Source organism: Eptatretus burgeri, chromosome 10 (assembly GCF_056783735.1).
Source record: "Eptatretus burgeri isolate ZD-2024b chromosome 10, Ebu_testis_v1, whole genome shotgun sequence".
Taxonomy (NCBI): Eukaryota; Metazoa; Chordata; class Myxini; order Myxiniformes; family Myxinidae; genus Eptatretus; species Eptatretus burgeri.
The window spans coordinates 81,197,180-81,212,075 of NC_140970.1; the positions used below are offsets into that span (position 1 = coordinate 81,197,180).

Consider the following 14,896-nt stretch of genomic DNA (forward strand, 5'->3'; position numbering starts at 1 on the left):
ACACACCAGAAAAAACACAGATATCAAGATATCTTAGTACGAGAAGAAAGGTAATTTTGTCTAGTTTAATGTGGAAAAAACATAAATAAAAAAATATGCAACAGTTTTTGTGTAACAGGCAAATAAGTGATACAAGTCAGGGGTGGAGTAAACAGGCGGAGGCGGCGGATGTGGCGGAGGTGGTGAGTCATATTTGGAATAAACTGAATTTATTTCAATCAATAACACTGGTCAACAACAAATTTGTTGTCTGCATTTTTTAAGCTGATTTAGGACGAATCTGATGCGCTGAATCCAAAACTCACATTAGTTTTGTTCAATCAGGTCAAGTTTTTGAGATATGGCCACATGTCGTTTTTTTACATTTTTGTTCACATGTACGCATGTGTGGAGCATTTTAGAAGAAGTTGGTGGGGGTAAAATGTCATGTCAAATAATTGTTTTGATTGGAAATAATTATTTTAATGACAAGAAGTATTCAGGTACGATAGTTCTGGGTGATTATGTCGAAAAGGGATCAGTTTGAAGTCATAAAACCTCAAAATCTTCCAAAAATTGGTGAGGCAAAGCATAAAGTTCGTGGATCAAAACTAAAGTTAATGGGGCAGATTTTGTAATAATGTGATACAAAAAAGTTGTATTTCTTGAAATAACGAACTCTGAAGAATGTACAATACCTACATGCGCCAATTTATGACATGCGCTTCTGCTCAAGCTTGGAGTGCCACAGTACGAACCCAAAGATTGGAGACTGTTCATTGACAGCAGCAAGCGATCACTGAAATGTGTTCTGCTACACAACGGCAACCAGTTTGCCTCTGTACCCATCGCTCACTCGACTACACTGAAGGAGAAGTATGAAGCGGTGAAGTACGTGCTGGAGAAAATTGGTTATGATCAGCATAAGTGGTTTATTTGTGTTGACCTGAAGATGGTGAACTTTTGTTGGGACAACAGTCTGGCTTCACCAAGTACCCATGTTTTCTGTGCATGTGGGATAGTAGGGACCGTGCTCAGCATTACACGAAGAAGGACTGGCCTGTGCGGGAGGAATTGGTGCCATGCAAAGAAAGGAACGTCATCAACGACCCTCTGGTGGACAGAGACAGAATACTCTTCCCACCGCTGCACATCAAGCTCGGCTTAATCAAGCAGTTCACCAAGGCTCTGGACAAAGATGGTGACTGCTTCACTTACTTGTGCCAGGCTTTTCCAGTATTGACCATGGAGAAGTTGAAAGCTGGCATCTTTGATGGTTCTCAGATCCGTCAGCTCATCAGAGATCCAGAGTTCAAAAACTCAATGAACGAAGTGGAACTGGAAGCGTGGAAGACATTTGTTTTGGTAGTGAAGAACTTTCTTGGCAACAATAAGGCCAGAAACTACGCAGAACTTGTCAACAACATGCTGACTGCTTTCAGAAACCTGGGCTGCAACATGAGCATCAAGATGCACTACCTATTTTCACATATGAACCGGTTTCCTGAGAACCTGGGTTCAATGAGTGACGAGCAGGGGGAGAGATTCCATCAGGACATGAAGGAGATGGAGACCAGGTATCAGGGTCGCTGGGACGCAGTCATGATGGCTGACTACTGTTGGAATCTGAAGAGAGACCTCCCTGCCGCTGAACATTCCAGGAGTTCGAAGAAACGGAAGTTCAAGCCCTGAAGTTTGAACAGTGGTGACGCAACATGCAATTTACTTGTACTTACCTTTATCAATGCCCACCATTCAGATGACAGTAATCGATGTTTCTATCATGTAATCAATAAATGTTGTTGGCAAAACATTTTTTTTTCTTAAAAACATGTTTAGGATGATATGTGTTGACAAAAATCAGCTGATAATGCCACAAAAATGTAATTGATTTTGTCACAAGATCTGATTTTTTCAAATCAACTTAGCACAAAAACCTGACCTGATGGAGAGAAACGGATGCCATTTCCTGATTCAGCAGTGCCAGAATACCCTAATTCACTTGTAGAAATCTAGACAACATTCAGAAAGTAAAAAATTGTTGACCAGTGTAATCTTTAATCTAATCTATTTTGTTATTTTTAGGTGAGTAACACTTGGGACTTGCTGTTGCATGATGCAAAATTGATTATTCAACTCGTTATTATTCAGCAAACCCTGACCAATATGTACAAACTCCTAAAAGAGATCTAGTAAATATATTTACGTAGTTATGTATCTCGCAGATTCTCAGGATTAATTTGGCACTTGAATTGTCCAAAACGGCCAAAGGATAACTGATCCACATCCAATTTACTAAGAAAGGGTGAATTCGAGATAAACGTGAAAATGTGTTTTCCTTGTAATGCATTATCCATTAAAGTTCATAATTAAAAATACCATATTCGCTGTTAATTAGTGGTTTTTGCTAATTTTTTTCACACAAGTGCATGTTGCTTGGTGATGTCTATCAACACAGAGAAAACTGAAAAATTGAATATTTTGACCCTGCAACGCAAATGATGACCAGTTCATGAACTACGACCATTTCTTTTGTCACAACCACAAATTCCTTGCTTTCCACTGCTGTACATTTTTGCAAATAAACCCATTACTGTGCCACATAATTTTCCTTGTCTTGATAAAATACATTTGCTTTGTTGTAAATGTACCAACATAATTTTAGTCTTTTCCTCCATTGGTCCAGCATGGTCCGCATATTAGCATAGCCGAGAAGTTATACCTCAAGAATCTTCTTATTAGCCGGTTCATACTTGGCAGCTATGCTCGGCTGCACCTGATATGGTAAGTTTAACACAAGTACGCATTGAGGGCGCCTTTCCCCAAAAAGGTGACTGCCTGTTCCCAGTTAAACAGTTGTCAGATAGAGGACACTGGGTCACGTGGTTAAATTATTATTGGTGTTTGCGGAAGATTAGCGACCCACCACGACACAGCCTCGATTCCCGGTGAGTCGGGGGAGAAACCAGGAATATCCCCTCCCTCATAGTACCCCAACAACCCTGGGTCCGCAACAGTATTAAGCAAGAAAGCAGCATGTACCAATTTTAGGTTATCTCATCTCGATTCTTGAAAAGATGAACTTGAAAAAATTGGGCTTGATGTATGGATTTCCGTCCATCAGGTTGTCATTAACTTTTTGCTATTTTTCTTACTCCTCGCTTATCACCTGGCTGATTATTCTGAAACTTGACACATGAATACTAGACAGTAGCTCACACAATCCTCTGGGTTTAAATTTTCGATTTTGGATCAGTGGTGCTCCCGGGTGTGCGTTGGGGGAGGGGGGGGTTACCCTCCAAAACTTTGGATCCCTACTCATACTCGTTCTTTATTTACCAACTGATTACTCTGAAACTCGATACAGCCCTTCTCCTCGATAGGCTGCAGGCACACTTGGTTAGATTTTTCGATTCTGGATTGGCGGGAAGGGGGGGGGTGGGCTCCCAGGAGGGTTCCCTCAAAATGACTCCAGTCTAACATCCGACTGCTAGAATTTTTAAAGTGATTCTTCAACATTGAGAGATTGGGCCAAAAACGATATAGTAATGTATAGCATGATATTTTAAAAATGTATTGGGCCCGATATGTTCTCATGGATCAGGCATTATGTGGCGGAGGTATGCGCTCTACCGAGTGCCATTGTAGTTTTATCAGTTTACATTGTTTAATAATGACTGAGGAATAATGCAAAAGAAAGAAATGTTTTAGCAAAATAATAATTACACCAAAAACTTGGAGACATCCTTTGGGAGGAGGAAGGGCGGGGGGGGGGGGGGTGAAGCTGGCTGTCTCATTTGTGAATATTCACTGGTGAACAAAAATCTCATGGTACCTTTCAAAACGTGTTTTTATTTTATTCTAAGAGTAGCTATTGTGTGCTGGGATCCTGCCCCAAACTCAAATTCTTGCCCTGCTTGACGAGGGGTGTGAGTAGCATGGTCATGCCCCATAAATGGTGCAAGCCCACAACAATGCACCACATACGTTTGATGGTGCTGAAGTACAAAAACTTTACAAGTTTGTGAAAGCAATCGGAGGCACTCACCGTCGCCGGTCATGGAAGAAACCTGGCTTGTCTGCCTTGACAATGATGACATCAAATAGGTCCTGCCAGTCTGGGCCAACCATGTGGTGCATGCCTTTATCTCTGCAGCAAAACATAAAATTTGTGACATGGAGGATGTAAATAAGAGTTAATATGTTAGAGACCGCAAGCAATTGATATTTAACTAAATGGTGCTTTAAGAATAATTTCACTGTGTAATCAGTAAAAAGTGTGCTCAGCAAAATCTGAGAGTAGAGGAGAGCACAGCAACACCGGTATATAAAATTGTAATGTTGAGGAAGTTATGCAATTTCTTTATTATTATTTGTTAGTATACAAAGTCGAGACTCATGGAAGAGTGAACCATAACACAACAGAAGAACAAAAAGAAAGTGTGGAAGATGGTGGGGGGTGGGATGGAGAGAACCCACCAACAGCAGGGTAGAAGGACACAATGGAGGGATCCTTGGAGGAAGAATGAGGTCAATAGGAGAGGGAGGAGGACACAGGGGGTGCACAAGCTGGATACAAGCGATAACAGAGCAAGAAGAGGGGGGAAAACGGGATGAAACAGAAATGGGACAAAAAAAAAAAACATAAAAAGGATGAGGGTGAAGGGAAGAACACAATAACCTGGAAAGGAAGGGGTGTGCTTGGGGATGGTGAAAATGAGGGTGTAAATGTAGGAAGGGGGGAGGGTGACCCAGTATCACGGAATACGGAAAGGGGTTGAGCGAGGGTGATGGTGAACAATTGTCTTGAGTAGACCGAGGAGGTTGGTTCAACATGCGAGAAAAAAGAAGAGCAATAAATGAGTGGAGGTGAGCAGTGAGCATGGATTTTGGGAGTTTCACCAGAAATGGGTTACTGGCAGACCATGTGCACCCTGTAGAAACCTGGGGGAGGTGGGGTCAGAGCAAGGAAAGGGCAGAGGATGCAAGACCCCAAAATGAGGTGGTTTAAGACAGAAGCTGACAACCTGTCTGATGCCATGATACCACTCAAGCATGCGTGCATGCATAGATGGTGAATTTCTTTATTATTATTTGTTAGTATACAAAGTCGAGACTCATGGAAGAGTGAACCATAACACAACAGAAGAACAAAAAGAAAGTGTGGAAGATGGTGGGGGGTGGGATGGAGAGAGGGATGGAGAGAGGGATGGAGAGGGTGATGGTGAACAATTGTCTTGAAGCTCTGGCGGGAAGAGTGGGATTGAGTAGAACGAGGAGGTTGGTTCAACATGCGAGAAAAAAGAAGAGCAATAAATGAGTGGAGGTGAGCAGTGAGCATGGATTTTGGGAGTTTCACCAGAAATGGGTTACTGGCAGACCATGTGCACCCTTTAGAAACCTGGGGGAGGTGGGGTCAGAGCAAGGAAAGGGCAGAGGATGCAAGACCCAAAAATGAGGTGGTTTAAGACAGAAGCTAACAACCTGTCTGATGCCACGAGTGGGGCAAGTCATTGGCATCCTGCTCCAATAATGTAAACTGACCGGCCCAACTCCTCAATCCGAATTGATGTCTCACAAAAAAATATTGAGGAGCGATTTTGTAAAACAGTGTATTAACATGCTGCGCACTGTTTCATGCTGGTATACTTGTGATTAAGGAAATAATTGCTTTTTATTTAAGATTTTATAATATCTGTTGAGGGCATATGCACGGTGTAAATAAAAAGCAAGGTAAAAATGTGACGTGCATGATACAACTAGAATTCTGATGTTATAGCTTATTAAAAAAACTATATAGTGTTCAGGAAAATTATAGTGCCTTACTTTGGAAGTGGAACAAAATATCCCACTATTAATTTGCAATTGGTGACTGGCTTTGACACCAGTACAATTTTTTTTTATTATGGACCCCAGGCATGAAAAACTAGCTATATCAAACAAACAGTTTCAAATGGAGCACCTCGCCACCATTATAGCATTTAAATTACATCAGATGTGGCAATAAATGTGAATTATTGCTCCCAGTTTGCTGACTCGATGACAGAAGACACCATTTGCATTTGTGCCCCCGACATCCCTACCCTGTTTGGAATGCTGTGTGGGCACCGGCAACTTCCTTTTAGGGGGAGAGGTTTTTTTGAAGGTTTGGGGAGTGAGAATATAAAAGACAGCAAAGATGGTGAAGGGGAAGGAGAGAGAGAAACAGAAGGAGAGGGGAAAGAAAGAGAAAGAGGGAAAGAGAGGGAAAGATAAAGAGGAAATAAGAAAGAAGAAAGGGAATGAGACAGACAGACAGACAGATAGACAGAAAGAGACAGACAGACAGATAGACAGAAAGAGACAGACAGACAGATAGACAGAAAGAGACAGACAGACAGATAGACAGAAAGAGACAGACAGACAGACAGACAGAAAGAGACAGACAGACAGATAGACAGAAAGAGACAGACAGACAGATAGACAGAAAGAGACAGACAGACAGATAGACAGAAAGAGACAGACAGACAGATAGACAGAAAGAGACAGACAGACAGATAGACAGAAAGAGACAGACAGACAGATAGACAGAAAGAGAGACAGACAGACAGATAGACAGAAAGAGACAGACAGACAGACAGACAGAAAGAGACAGACAGACAGAAAGACAGACAGACAGACAGAAAGAGACAGACAGACAGACAGAAAGAGACAGACAGACAGACAGACAGAAAGAGACAGACAGACAGACAGACAGAAAGAGACAGACAGACAGACAGACAGAAAGAGACAGACAGACAGACAGACAGAAAGAGACAGACAGACAGACAGACAGAAAGAGACAGACAGACAGACAGAAAGAGACAGACAGACAGACAGAAAGAGACAGACAGACAGACAGAAAGAGACAGACAGACAGACAGAAAGAGACAGACAGACAGACAGAAAGAGACAGACAGACAGACAGAAAGAGACAGACAGACAGACAGAAAGAGACAGACAGACAGACAGAAAGAGACAGACAGACAGACAGAAAGAGACAGACAGACAGACAGAAAGAGACAGACAGACAGACAGAAAGAGACAGACAGACAGACAGAAAGAGACAGACAGACAGACAGAAAGAGACAGACAGACAGACAGAAAGAGACAGACAGACAGACAGAAAGAGACAGACAGACAGACAGACAGACAGAAAGAAAGAGACAGACAGAGAGACAGAAAGAGACAGACAGAGAGACAGAAAGAGACAGACAGAGAGACAGAAAGAGACAGACAGAGAGACAGAAAGAGACAGACAGAGAGACAGAAAGAGACAGACAGACAGACAGAAAGAGACAGACAGACAGACAGAAAGAGACAGACAGACAGACAGAAAGAGACAGACAGACAGACAGAAAGAGACAGACAGACAGACAGAAAGAGACAGACAGACAGAAAGAGACAGACAGACAGAAAGAGACAGACAGACAGAAAGAGACAGACAGACAGAAAGAGACAGACAGACAGAAAGAAAGAGACAGACAGACAGAAAGAGACAGACAGACAGAAAGAGACAGACAGACAGAAAGAGACAGACAGACAGAAAGAGACAGACAGACAGAAAGAGACAGACAGACAGAAAGAGACAGAGACAGAGACAGAGAGAAGCCAGTTACCTTTTGTTCGTACAGTGCTGTGTTGGTGTACCAGTGTCCCTTTGTTTTTCTCCTATAAATAAACTCAAGCTTGGACCACCTATTTCTCGCTGTTGACCGACTCCAATTTTGACATTGATCAATGACAACCTTTGGTTTTGTGACATTTGAGAATGTCCACCATTGTTGCACATATTGTACATGAGCGGACACAGGAAGCATTTCCATGAAAATATTAAACCAGATCAATTCCAGCTTATTCACACAAATTATTTCCCCAAATTATGGAAGATATCGCTTCCTCGAATGTAGATTCTACAACTATAGTACCGGTAACCAAACTGTCGGTGCCAACACCACCACGTTAAAGGATATCAGCAAGTCTATACAAGGAATAAGTAGTTGCAAAAGTATCAGATACTTAAAGATACCTGGTTTCAAGAACAATATGGGTTCATAAACTAGATTAGGAAACAATTAGCGATGATTCCAAGCAAACACACTTAATTTGTGTTTTTGATCACACATTTAAAACATTTTAAAAAAATTTAAATTAAAAACACTCAATTTGTCTCAAAGAATACAGATCACAAAGTAATGAGCCAAATTGCCAAAAACTCTCAAATTTAGAATCTACTTCGATTGCTTCTGATGGCAGTAGTGTTTCTGTCAATGAGACATTTTGAATTGCAATTCATCATCCCAGCTCAGACTATGAAAATAAAAACACGACATTAAATTCAAATCCATACTGCCTGAATCTGCAGCTCTACTTTTAGAGTACTTGGCAGTAAAGTAAACAGTTATTCCATTTAAATTTGTGAGAATTGAATGCTTGGATGAAAGCCCTTGTTAGAAGATTAGAAGGAAGATGAAGAATAGGGGATTGTGGAGAGAGGTACATAAAATGCATTAGGTGAAAAAGTATGTGTGTGTGTGTGTGTGTGTGTGTGTGTGTGTGTGTGTGTGTGTGTGTGTGTGTGTGTGTGTGTGTGTGTGTGTGTGTGTGTGTGTGTGTGTGTGTGTGTGTGTGTGTGTGTGTGTGTCATCTCCATGTGCGGGTTTCAGAAGGTGGAACAGAGCCCTCCCAGGTCTCAAAATATCCACCTAGATGTGTGCGCATATGTGTGCAAGTGTATGTGTGTGCAAGTTGCTGCTGTTGGCTGCTATCTCCACACGTGGATGGATTTCAGGAGCTGGAATGTAGACCTACCAGGTCTCAAAGTACCAACCTCCGTTTGTGTGTGTGTGTGTGTGTGTGTGTGTGTGTGTGTGTGTGTGTGTGTGTGTGTGTGTGTGTGTGTGTGTGTGTGTGTGTGTGTGAACACGCACAAGCATGGCTGATCAGTCAAAATGACTGCAATTATACCATATAATCATCATAATTAGTGATGCCTAACCTTTTTCAAGTGTTTCAAGTGGCAGTCCCAAAAAAACTAGCTCCAGTCGCAAAACCATTTTGACTCAGGACAATATCTATCATATACTGTCAAAAACATCAAATAACCCCAATCACTCAGAAGAAGACTAGTGCGAAGCACGCACACAAACAATGAGAAGGCTATTCACATAATGAAGCATTTGAGACATCAGTAGCTCAGTATGCAAGAATTGGATTTTCGAAATAGCTACAAATAATCGACAACGTAAGCACCTCCGCAATTATGCAAAATATTTTCAACTGAGAAAAACATTACAAAAACGTTCCACCTCTTGTAACAAAAAAGCCAACTTTATTTCTTCACTTGAGATACCATATAATCCATCAAATGTGGATGAGGAGGGAGGTGGGGGGGGGGGTGAGGGATGATACGCAGATATGCATACTTACACAAAACTGTATGGGCTGTTGGTGATGAGGAAGAGTTTTTTATTATGATTCACCAGACGTGTAAGAATGGCATTTGTTTCCTTGCCATGTTGGATGTAGCGCTCTGATACAAAAAAAGAGAAAAGCACAATTTGAATCCAACATTGCATCCACAGCATGTGTGCCATCACTTCAAAAGTAGTTATCAAACTACGCTTCTCAACCAAACATATGTGTAGAAATATATATATATATATATATATATATATATATATATATATATATATATATATATATATATATATATATATATATATATATATATATATATATATATATATATATATATATATATATATATATATATATATATATATATATATATATATACACACACACACAATTCCAGGTGTGTGCATGTGTGTATGTGTGTATGTGTGTATGTGTGTATGTGTGTATGTGCATGTGCGTGTGTGTGTGTGGTCTTTCTCGACAACCACTGGTCTGATCTAATTGAAACTTGCCAGCTATATTGCTGGGGACCTGAGTATGTGCCTTTTCAAGGTTTGATATTAATCGGACAAGTGCTTCCCAAGTTATGGCCATTTATTTACCAACCAATGAGAAGACACGTTGCTGCGTCGGCGTGGCCGATGGGGAAGAGATTCTCAGCCGCGTTCCCCATTACGGGTTACAACATACGGACTTCCGGATAGTGATGACTTAATTTCTCGATTTCTTAAGTGCATTTATAGATAAACAAAATGCCCCAACCTAGTCGTCGTTTGCGAGAGCGAAGGAACGGCTGTGTGGTTGTTTGAAAGTTTGTTTTTTTTGGTTTGCACGTATGGTCACACACGTACGGCCACACACGTGCGGGCACGTGAGAGCGAAGGAACAGCCTGTGTGGTTGTTTCTGGCAAGCAGTTTTTTTTTTTTTGTTTTGGACGTACGGCCACGCACATACGGGCACATAGTAGTATACATACATAGTGTTGTGGTTACCAGATTCGCAAACCACCATTCAGGTCCCTTAGGTGAGGTATCTCGGTAAGTACATGTGTAGTTAGGCCCAAACCCGTTGTCTAGTGGGAATACATGTCATTTATACGTGCTGCGACTCTTCAGGATAGCCGTTTTTCTTTTACTATCTTTATTTTGGACCAACCGCCACGACCTTTACTGTCACAACTCGCCACCATCGCATCACCGTCATCTCGCGCCACTCATGGGCACCGATGCTGGACTCGTGTAGGGCGCACGTTGAACAGCGTGTACAAAACCACGGATTTTCTGCTTCAAAAACGGATCAAAAACGACACACGCCCACTTTTTGCCGTCCAATCGGTGAGCGAGGGGCGATTTGGCCCCGCCTCCAGAACGATCGATATATGCAAATTTGTGGATCAAAAAGCCTTCACGCCCACTTTTTCTCGGGCCAATGGGGAGCGAGGTGAAAGGTCAAAGGGAGGGGGTCAAAGGCGAAGTTACGGGGGGATAAAAGGACGGTGTTCGTGAGTCAGAGGAGAGTCGCAAAGGAGTCAGAGGAGAGTCGCAAAGGAGAACGAGAGTCGCAAACGAGAACGAAAGAAGTCTGGAGCCCGAAGCCTGCAGTGGCTGGAGAAGCTGAAGAGAGTCGGACGAGGGGGTGCTCGCGTCGGTGCCAGGAGCTGCACGCCCGAGGGAGGCCGGCAGCGCGACCTGGCCGAGGTGGAGACGCACACCAGGGATAATAAAGATCCTCTATACCCCGAGCATCAGCAACCCCCCTCCTGTTTCCCCCCGCGCTGAGATAGTGCGACCAAGGGGGCCCCGTTCCCACCCCCTGCCAGGCACTGTCCACGAGGCCCGCGGGTTGCGGGGCCATCGCCGCTCCGCGTCTCATCACCAGACGGGTAGGCCCGACCCGGTCTCGGCCTCAGGCCGCCTCATTCTTGAGGGTATTTCTTTTCCTTGGTTTTGGGTACGTGTTGTCGGCGCCGTCTGTGAAGTAGAATTGTATAAGTGTTGCCGTGTGCTCGGTAGTCGGTATTAGCTCTGCATTGTTTTCGCTTTTATATTTGCTTTTTGTGTCAATGGAATTGTGTTTTCTTTTTTTTGTGTGCATTTGGTGGAATTGTATTTGTGTGCTTTCCGTTCGTCGCGAATAAATGTGCTTTATTGTTGAACTGTTCTCCCGCTTCGCTTCGTCTTTTCCTCCATTGAATCCCCATCTTGCTTCACGTAAAGGGTTGGTAGTGGGCTGAATACGCCCGATAATTAATCGAACCGTCGAGGTCGACGATAACACCGCTCGGTTATTCTGATAGTACGGAACGGGTCGCTTAAGTGGCCCGTGTCCGAAGTCGACCTGCGGCGAGGTGCGATCGCCCGGTCTACCCTCCGCGTGGGTACTTAGGTAGTTCGAATTTGGCGAGCAACCCTATCCCACGCGGGGGCTGATTGGCTCGATCGCGGTGAGACCGAAAGGTCCACCCGTGACTGGTTCCCGGCGTTAGTCCGAGAGGGTCACGACTGGATTGTCCGTCCGGTGGGCGACGTGCCGCGATTCGAGTTACGTGGCCGTCGCACGCCGGCGGGCGCGAAGACCGCAACACTGGTGTCAGGAGTGGGATACAAATTCATCGCCCTCCTCGCGGCACTGGTATCGGAGAACAGGAAAACAGGCTCTCCTGTCTCCGGCTAAATTCACGGGAATCGGTCCAGGGGTGAGAGAAGCGACCCCCGATTCCCTCCAAATTACGAGCGAGCAAATTAACCCTTCACGAGAAGCAAGATGGCGTCTCAAGGCGAGCGGGAGCCGGGGGTATTAGAAATGTATATGTGTAATAATGTAGAGTCCATGGTCCAGGATGGAATCCCCGAGCAGGAAATGTTGATTGTGCAGGAACACGGACTCGCCCAACTGAACCCAGGGCCCGAGGTGGGTGCGGCAGCGGCCGCGGTGTATGACACCTCCCCCCCCCCTCTCCACCAAGACCCTTCCCCAACCCTTGCCGAAACGGCTCAGCTGAGTGCATCCAACATGGCTCAGCTATGCGCCATGCTGGCGGCAATGAACAAACAAATGAATGAAGTGAAAACGACGATGGATACAAATACAAATGAAATGAAAAACGAAATGAAAGGCATGAACAAACAAATGAACGAAAAGATGGATACAAATACAAATGAAGTGAAAACGACGATGGATGCGAATACACAGCAAATGAGGGAAGAAATGAAAGAGCTGCGGGGTGAGACGCAGAACATGGGCCGAAGCCTGCAGGCGGGCATGAAGGCCGTGACCGGGGAGATAAAAATGGCGACTCCACGTGTGGGAGCAAACGAGCTGGGTGGGGGTGCAACGGCTGACAGGCCCGCGGTGGAGGCGGGTGAAAAAATAATTCGTGGAACGTGTTGGGCGAGGGTCGTGACGATGACCGAAAGGGAAAAATTAAATGGGGAGACCAAAACGTGTGAGACGAGACACGAGGTGACGACAACAGAAATAATAGTTGAGACAAGGGAGGTAAAGGGTGAAGAGTTGGCAGAGACACGGGAGATGGGAACGATAGAGGGAAGACTACACGATGAAGACGGGGTAAGTGACGCGCACGCACACACGGAGGTAGTGGAGGACAATGGGGTTGAGCTCGCGGAGCGTGTTGGGACCCGGTGCGAGCAGCTGGATGGCCTCCTCCAGGAACGAGGGGAGGGAGTATGCCCCCTTGAGGCGAGTCACGACCAGGTGAGTTCGGTCGTGTTTTGCGAGGTTGAGGGGACGAGTGCTGTGGACAGGTGCACAGAGAGCTTGGGGGGTATAGAGGCCCCGGAGACCCTTGTGGGGACACAAATCCCCAGTGTGGTTGTCCCTGTGTGTGTGGTGCAAGGTGTGAGTGCGGCACCGTGTGTGGAAGCGACCCCGTGTGTGAGTGGTGTGGTGGCGATGGTGCCAGAGTGCGTGCTTCCCAGCACGCCGGGTGTGGATGGGGCACCGTGTGTGAGTGAGGCCGTGTGTGTGAGTGAAACGGCCAGTATGAGTGAGGCACCACGTGTGAGTGGTGTGGTGGCGATGGTGCCAGAGTGCGTGCTTCCCAGCACGCCGGGTGTGGATGGGGCACCGTGTGTGAGTGAGGCCGTGTGTGTGAGTGAAACGGCCAGTATGAGTGAGGCACCACGTGTGAGTGGTGTGGTGGCGATGGTGCCGGAGTACGTGCTTCCCAGCACGCTGTGTGTGGATGAGGCACGGAGTGTGAGTGAGGCACCGCGGGTTAGTGCCCCCGCGTGTGTGGGTGAGGCACCGTGTGTGGAAGAGACCGCGTGTGTGAGTGTCGCCGTGTGTATGAGTGAGGTACCGCGGGTGAGTGCCCCCGCGTGTGTGGATGAGGCACGGTGTGAGAGTAGTGAGGCACGCGTGAGTGAACGGCCGTGTGCAAGGTCGCTGTGTGCAAGGGAGACCGTGTGTGTGAGAGAGCGGTATGTAAGGGAGATGTCGGTTGGCATGCGGGAGCACGCAGCCGCATCTCCCGGTGTGAATGTGATGGTGTGGACTGTGTGCGTCGTAACACGCAGGTGTGCGTGGGTGGAATGGAGACGACGACGGCGACAGAGGAGAGAAAGCCGAGTAGCGGCTGTAGTTGTTTCGAGGACCGTGCCGGGTTCACCCAGCAGTGAGCACGCGGTTCGTGCTGTGCAACGCACGAGACCGCCACGTGCTCGCTTGCGAGAGTGAAGTCCCGGTCCGGAAACGCACGCGGTGGATTTGCCGATCCCGCGGACGGACAAAGTTTAGGCAGGACTATGGATTTGGACCGGACGGGTTCTCCACGCGATCGTGTGTGTTGAGCTCCAACGGGCAAAGCACATGTGTTCGCGTGGGGAACCCCTCGAGACGTGGAGCTTGTGTTTTTTTTTTATGCGCACGGTGACGTCATGGCTGCACGTGGGGTTGGAATCCGGCAGGAGGGGTATCTCTGCCGGATGGTCCCGTCCAAGGAGGGACGAGGAACACGTGCAGCTGCATGACGTCACGGGCAGGTGCAAAGTGCGCGAGCTCTGAGTTGCCGCGCAGGTGCTGGGCATGAAAAAAAAAAAGGGAAAAACAAGCCTCACTTTCGGGTGTACAGGATTCCTGGGCAAGGGGTGAAAGACCCCCTTACCTGGGCACAGGATGGAAACTAGTTAGGGGGAAGGGTTAGCTTAGTTAGACCGACTTCATGGGGCAGGGGTAAGTCCTCATGGAGTCCGTGGAATGGATTAGTTAGGGGGATTGCAGCCAGATTTAGGTGGGGAAATAAAATGAATTTATTATTTGGAGACAGTGACAGACTTGTGGATGTGTAGAGTTGACGTAGTTTAGCTACGTAGTGTTAAATGGAACGTGCTGTAGTTTAAGGGACGACGTGGGAGCACGAGTTAGTTAGGGGAGGTAGTTAGAAGGATGGCAGAGTTCAGTGGTGTGTGTGTTGAAGAGTTGGTGAGTTGTGAGGTGAGTACTTGTTGAGTGAGT

The 14,896-nt window shown here is 45.7% G+C and overlaps 1 protein-coding gene across 4 annotated transcripts in view; it reads right to left on the bottom strand.

Annotated features, from left to right (window-relative positions):
• The window catches only part of LOC147018965 (5'-nucleotidase domain-containing protein 3-like), an 83,362-nt gene that overhangs the window by 18,764 nt on the left and 49,702 nt on the right, over window positions 1-14,896 (bottom strand). For all 4 annotated transcript variants that reach the window (XM_085899088.1, XM_085899087.1, XM_085899090.1 and 1 more), the window contains 2 exons: window positions 9,427-9,529; window positions 4,028-4,129 (listed from right to left, as the gene is read on the bottom strand). In XM_085899088.1, the coding sequence (XP_085755214.1) occupies window positions 4,028-4,129; window positions 9,427-9,529 (205 nt within the window). The remainder of the gene's footprint in view (window positions 1-4,027; window positions 4,130-9,426; window positions 9,530-14,896) is intronic.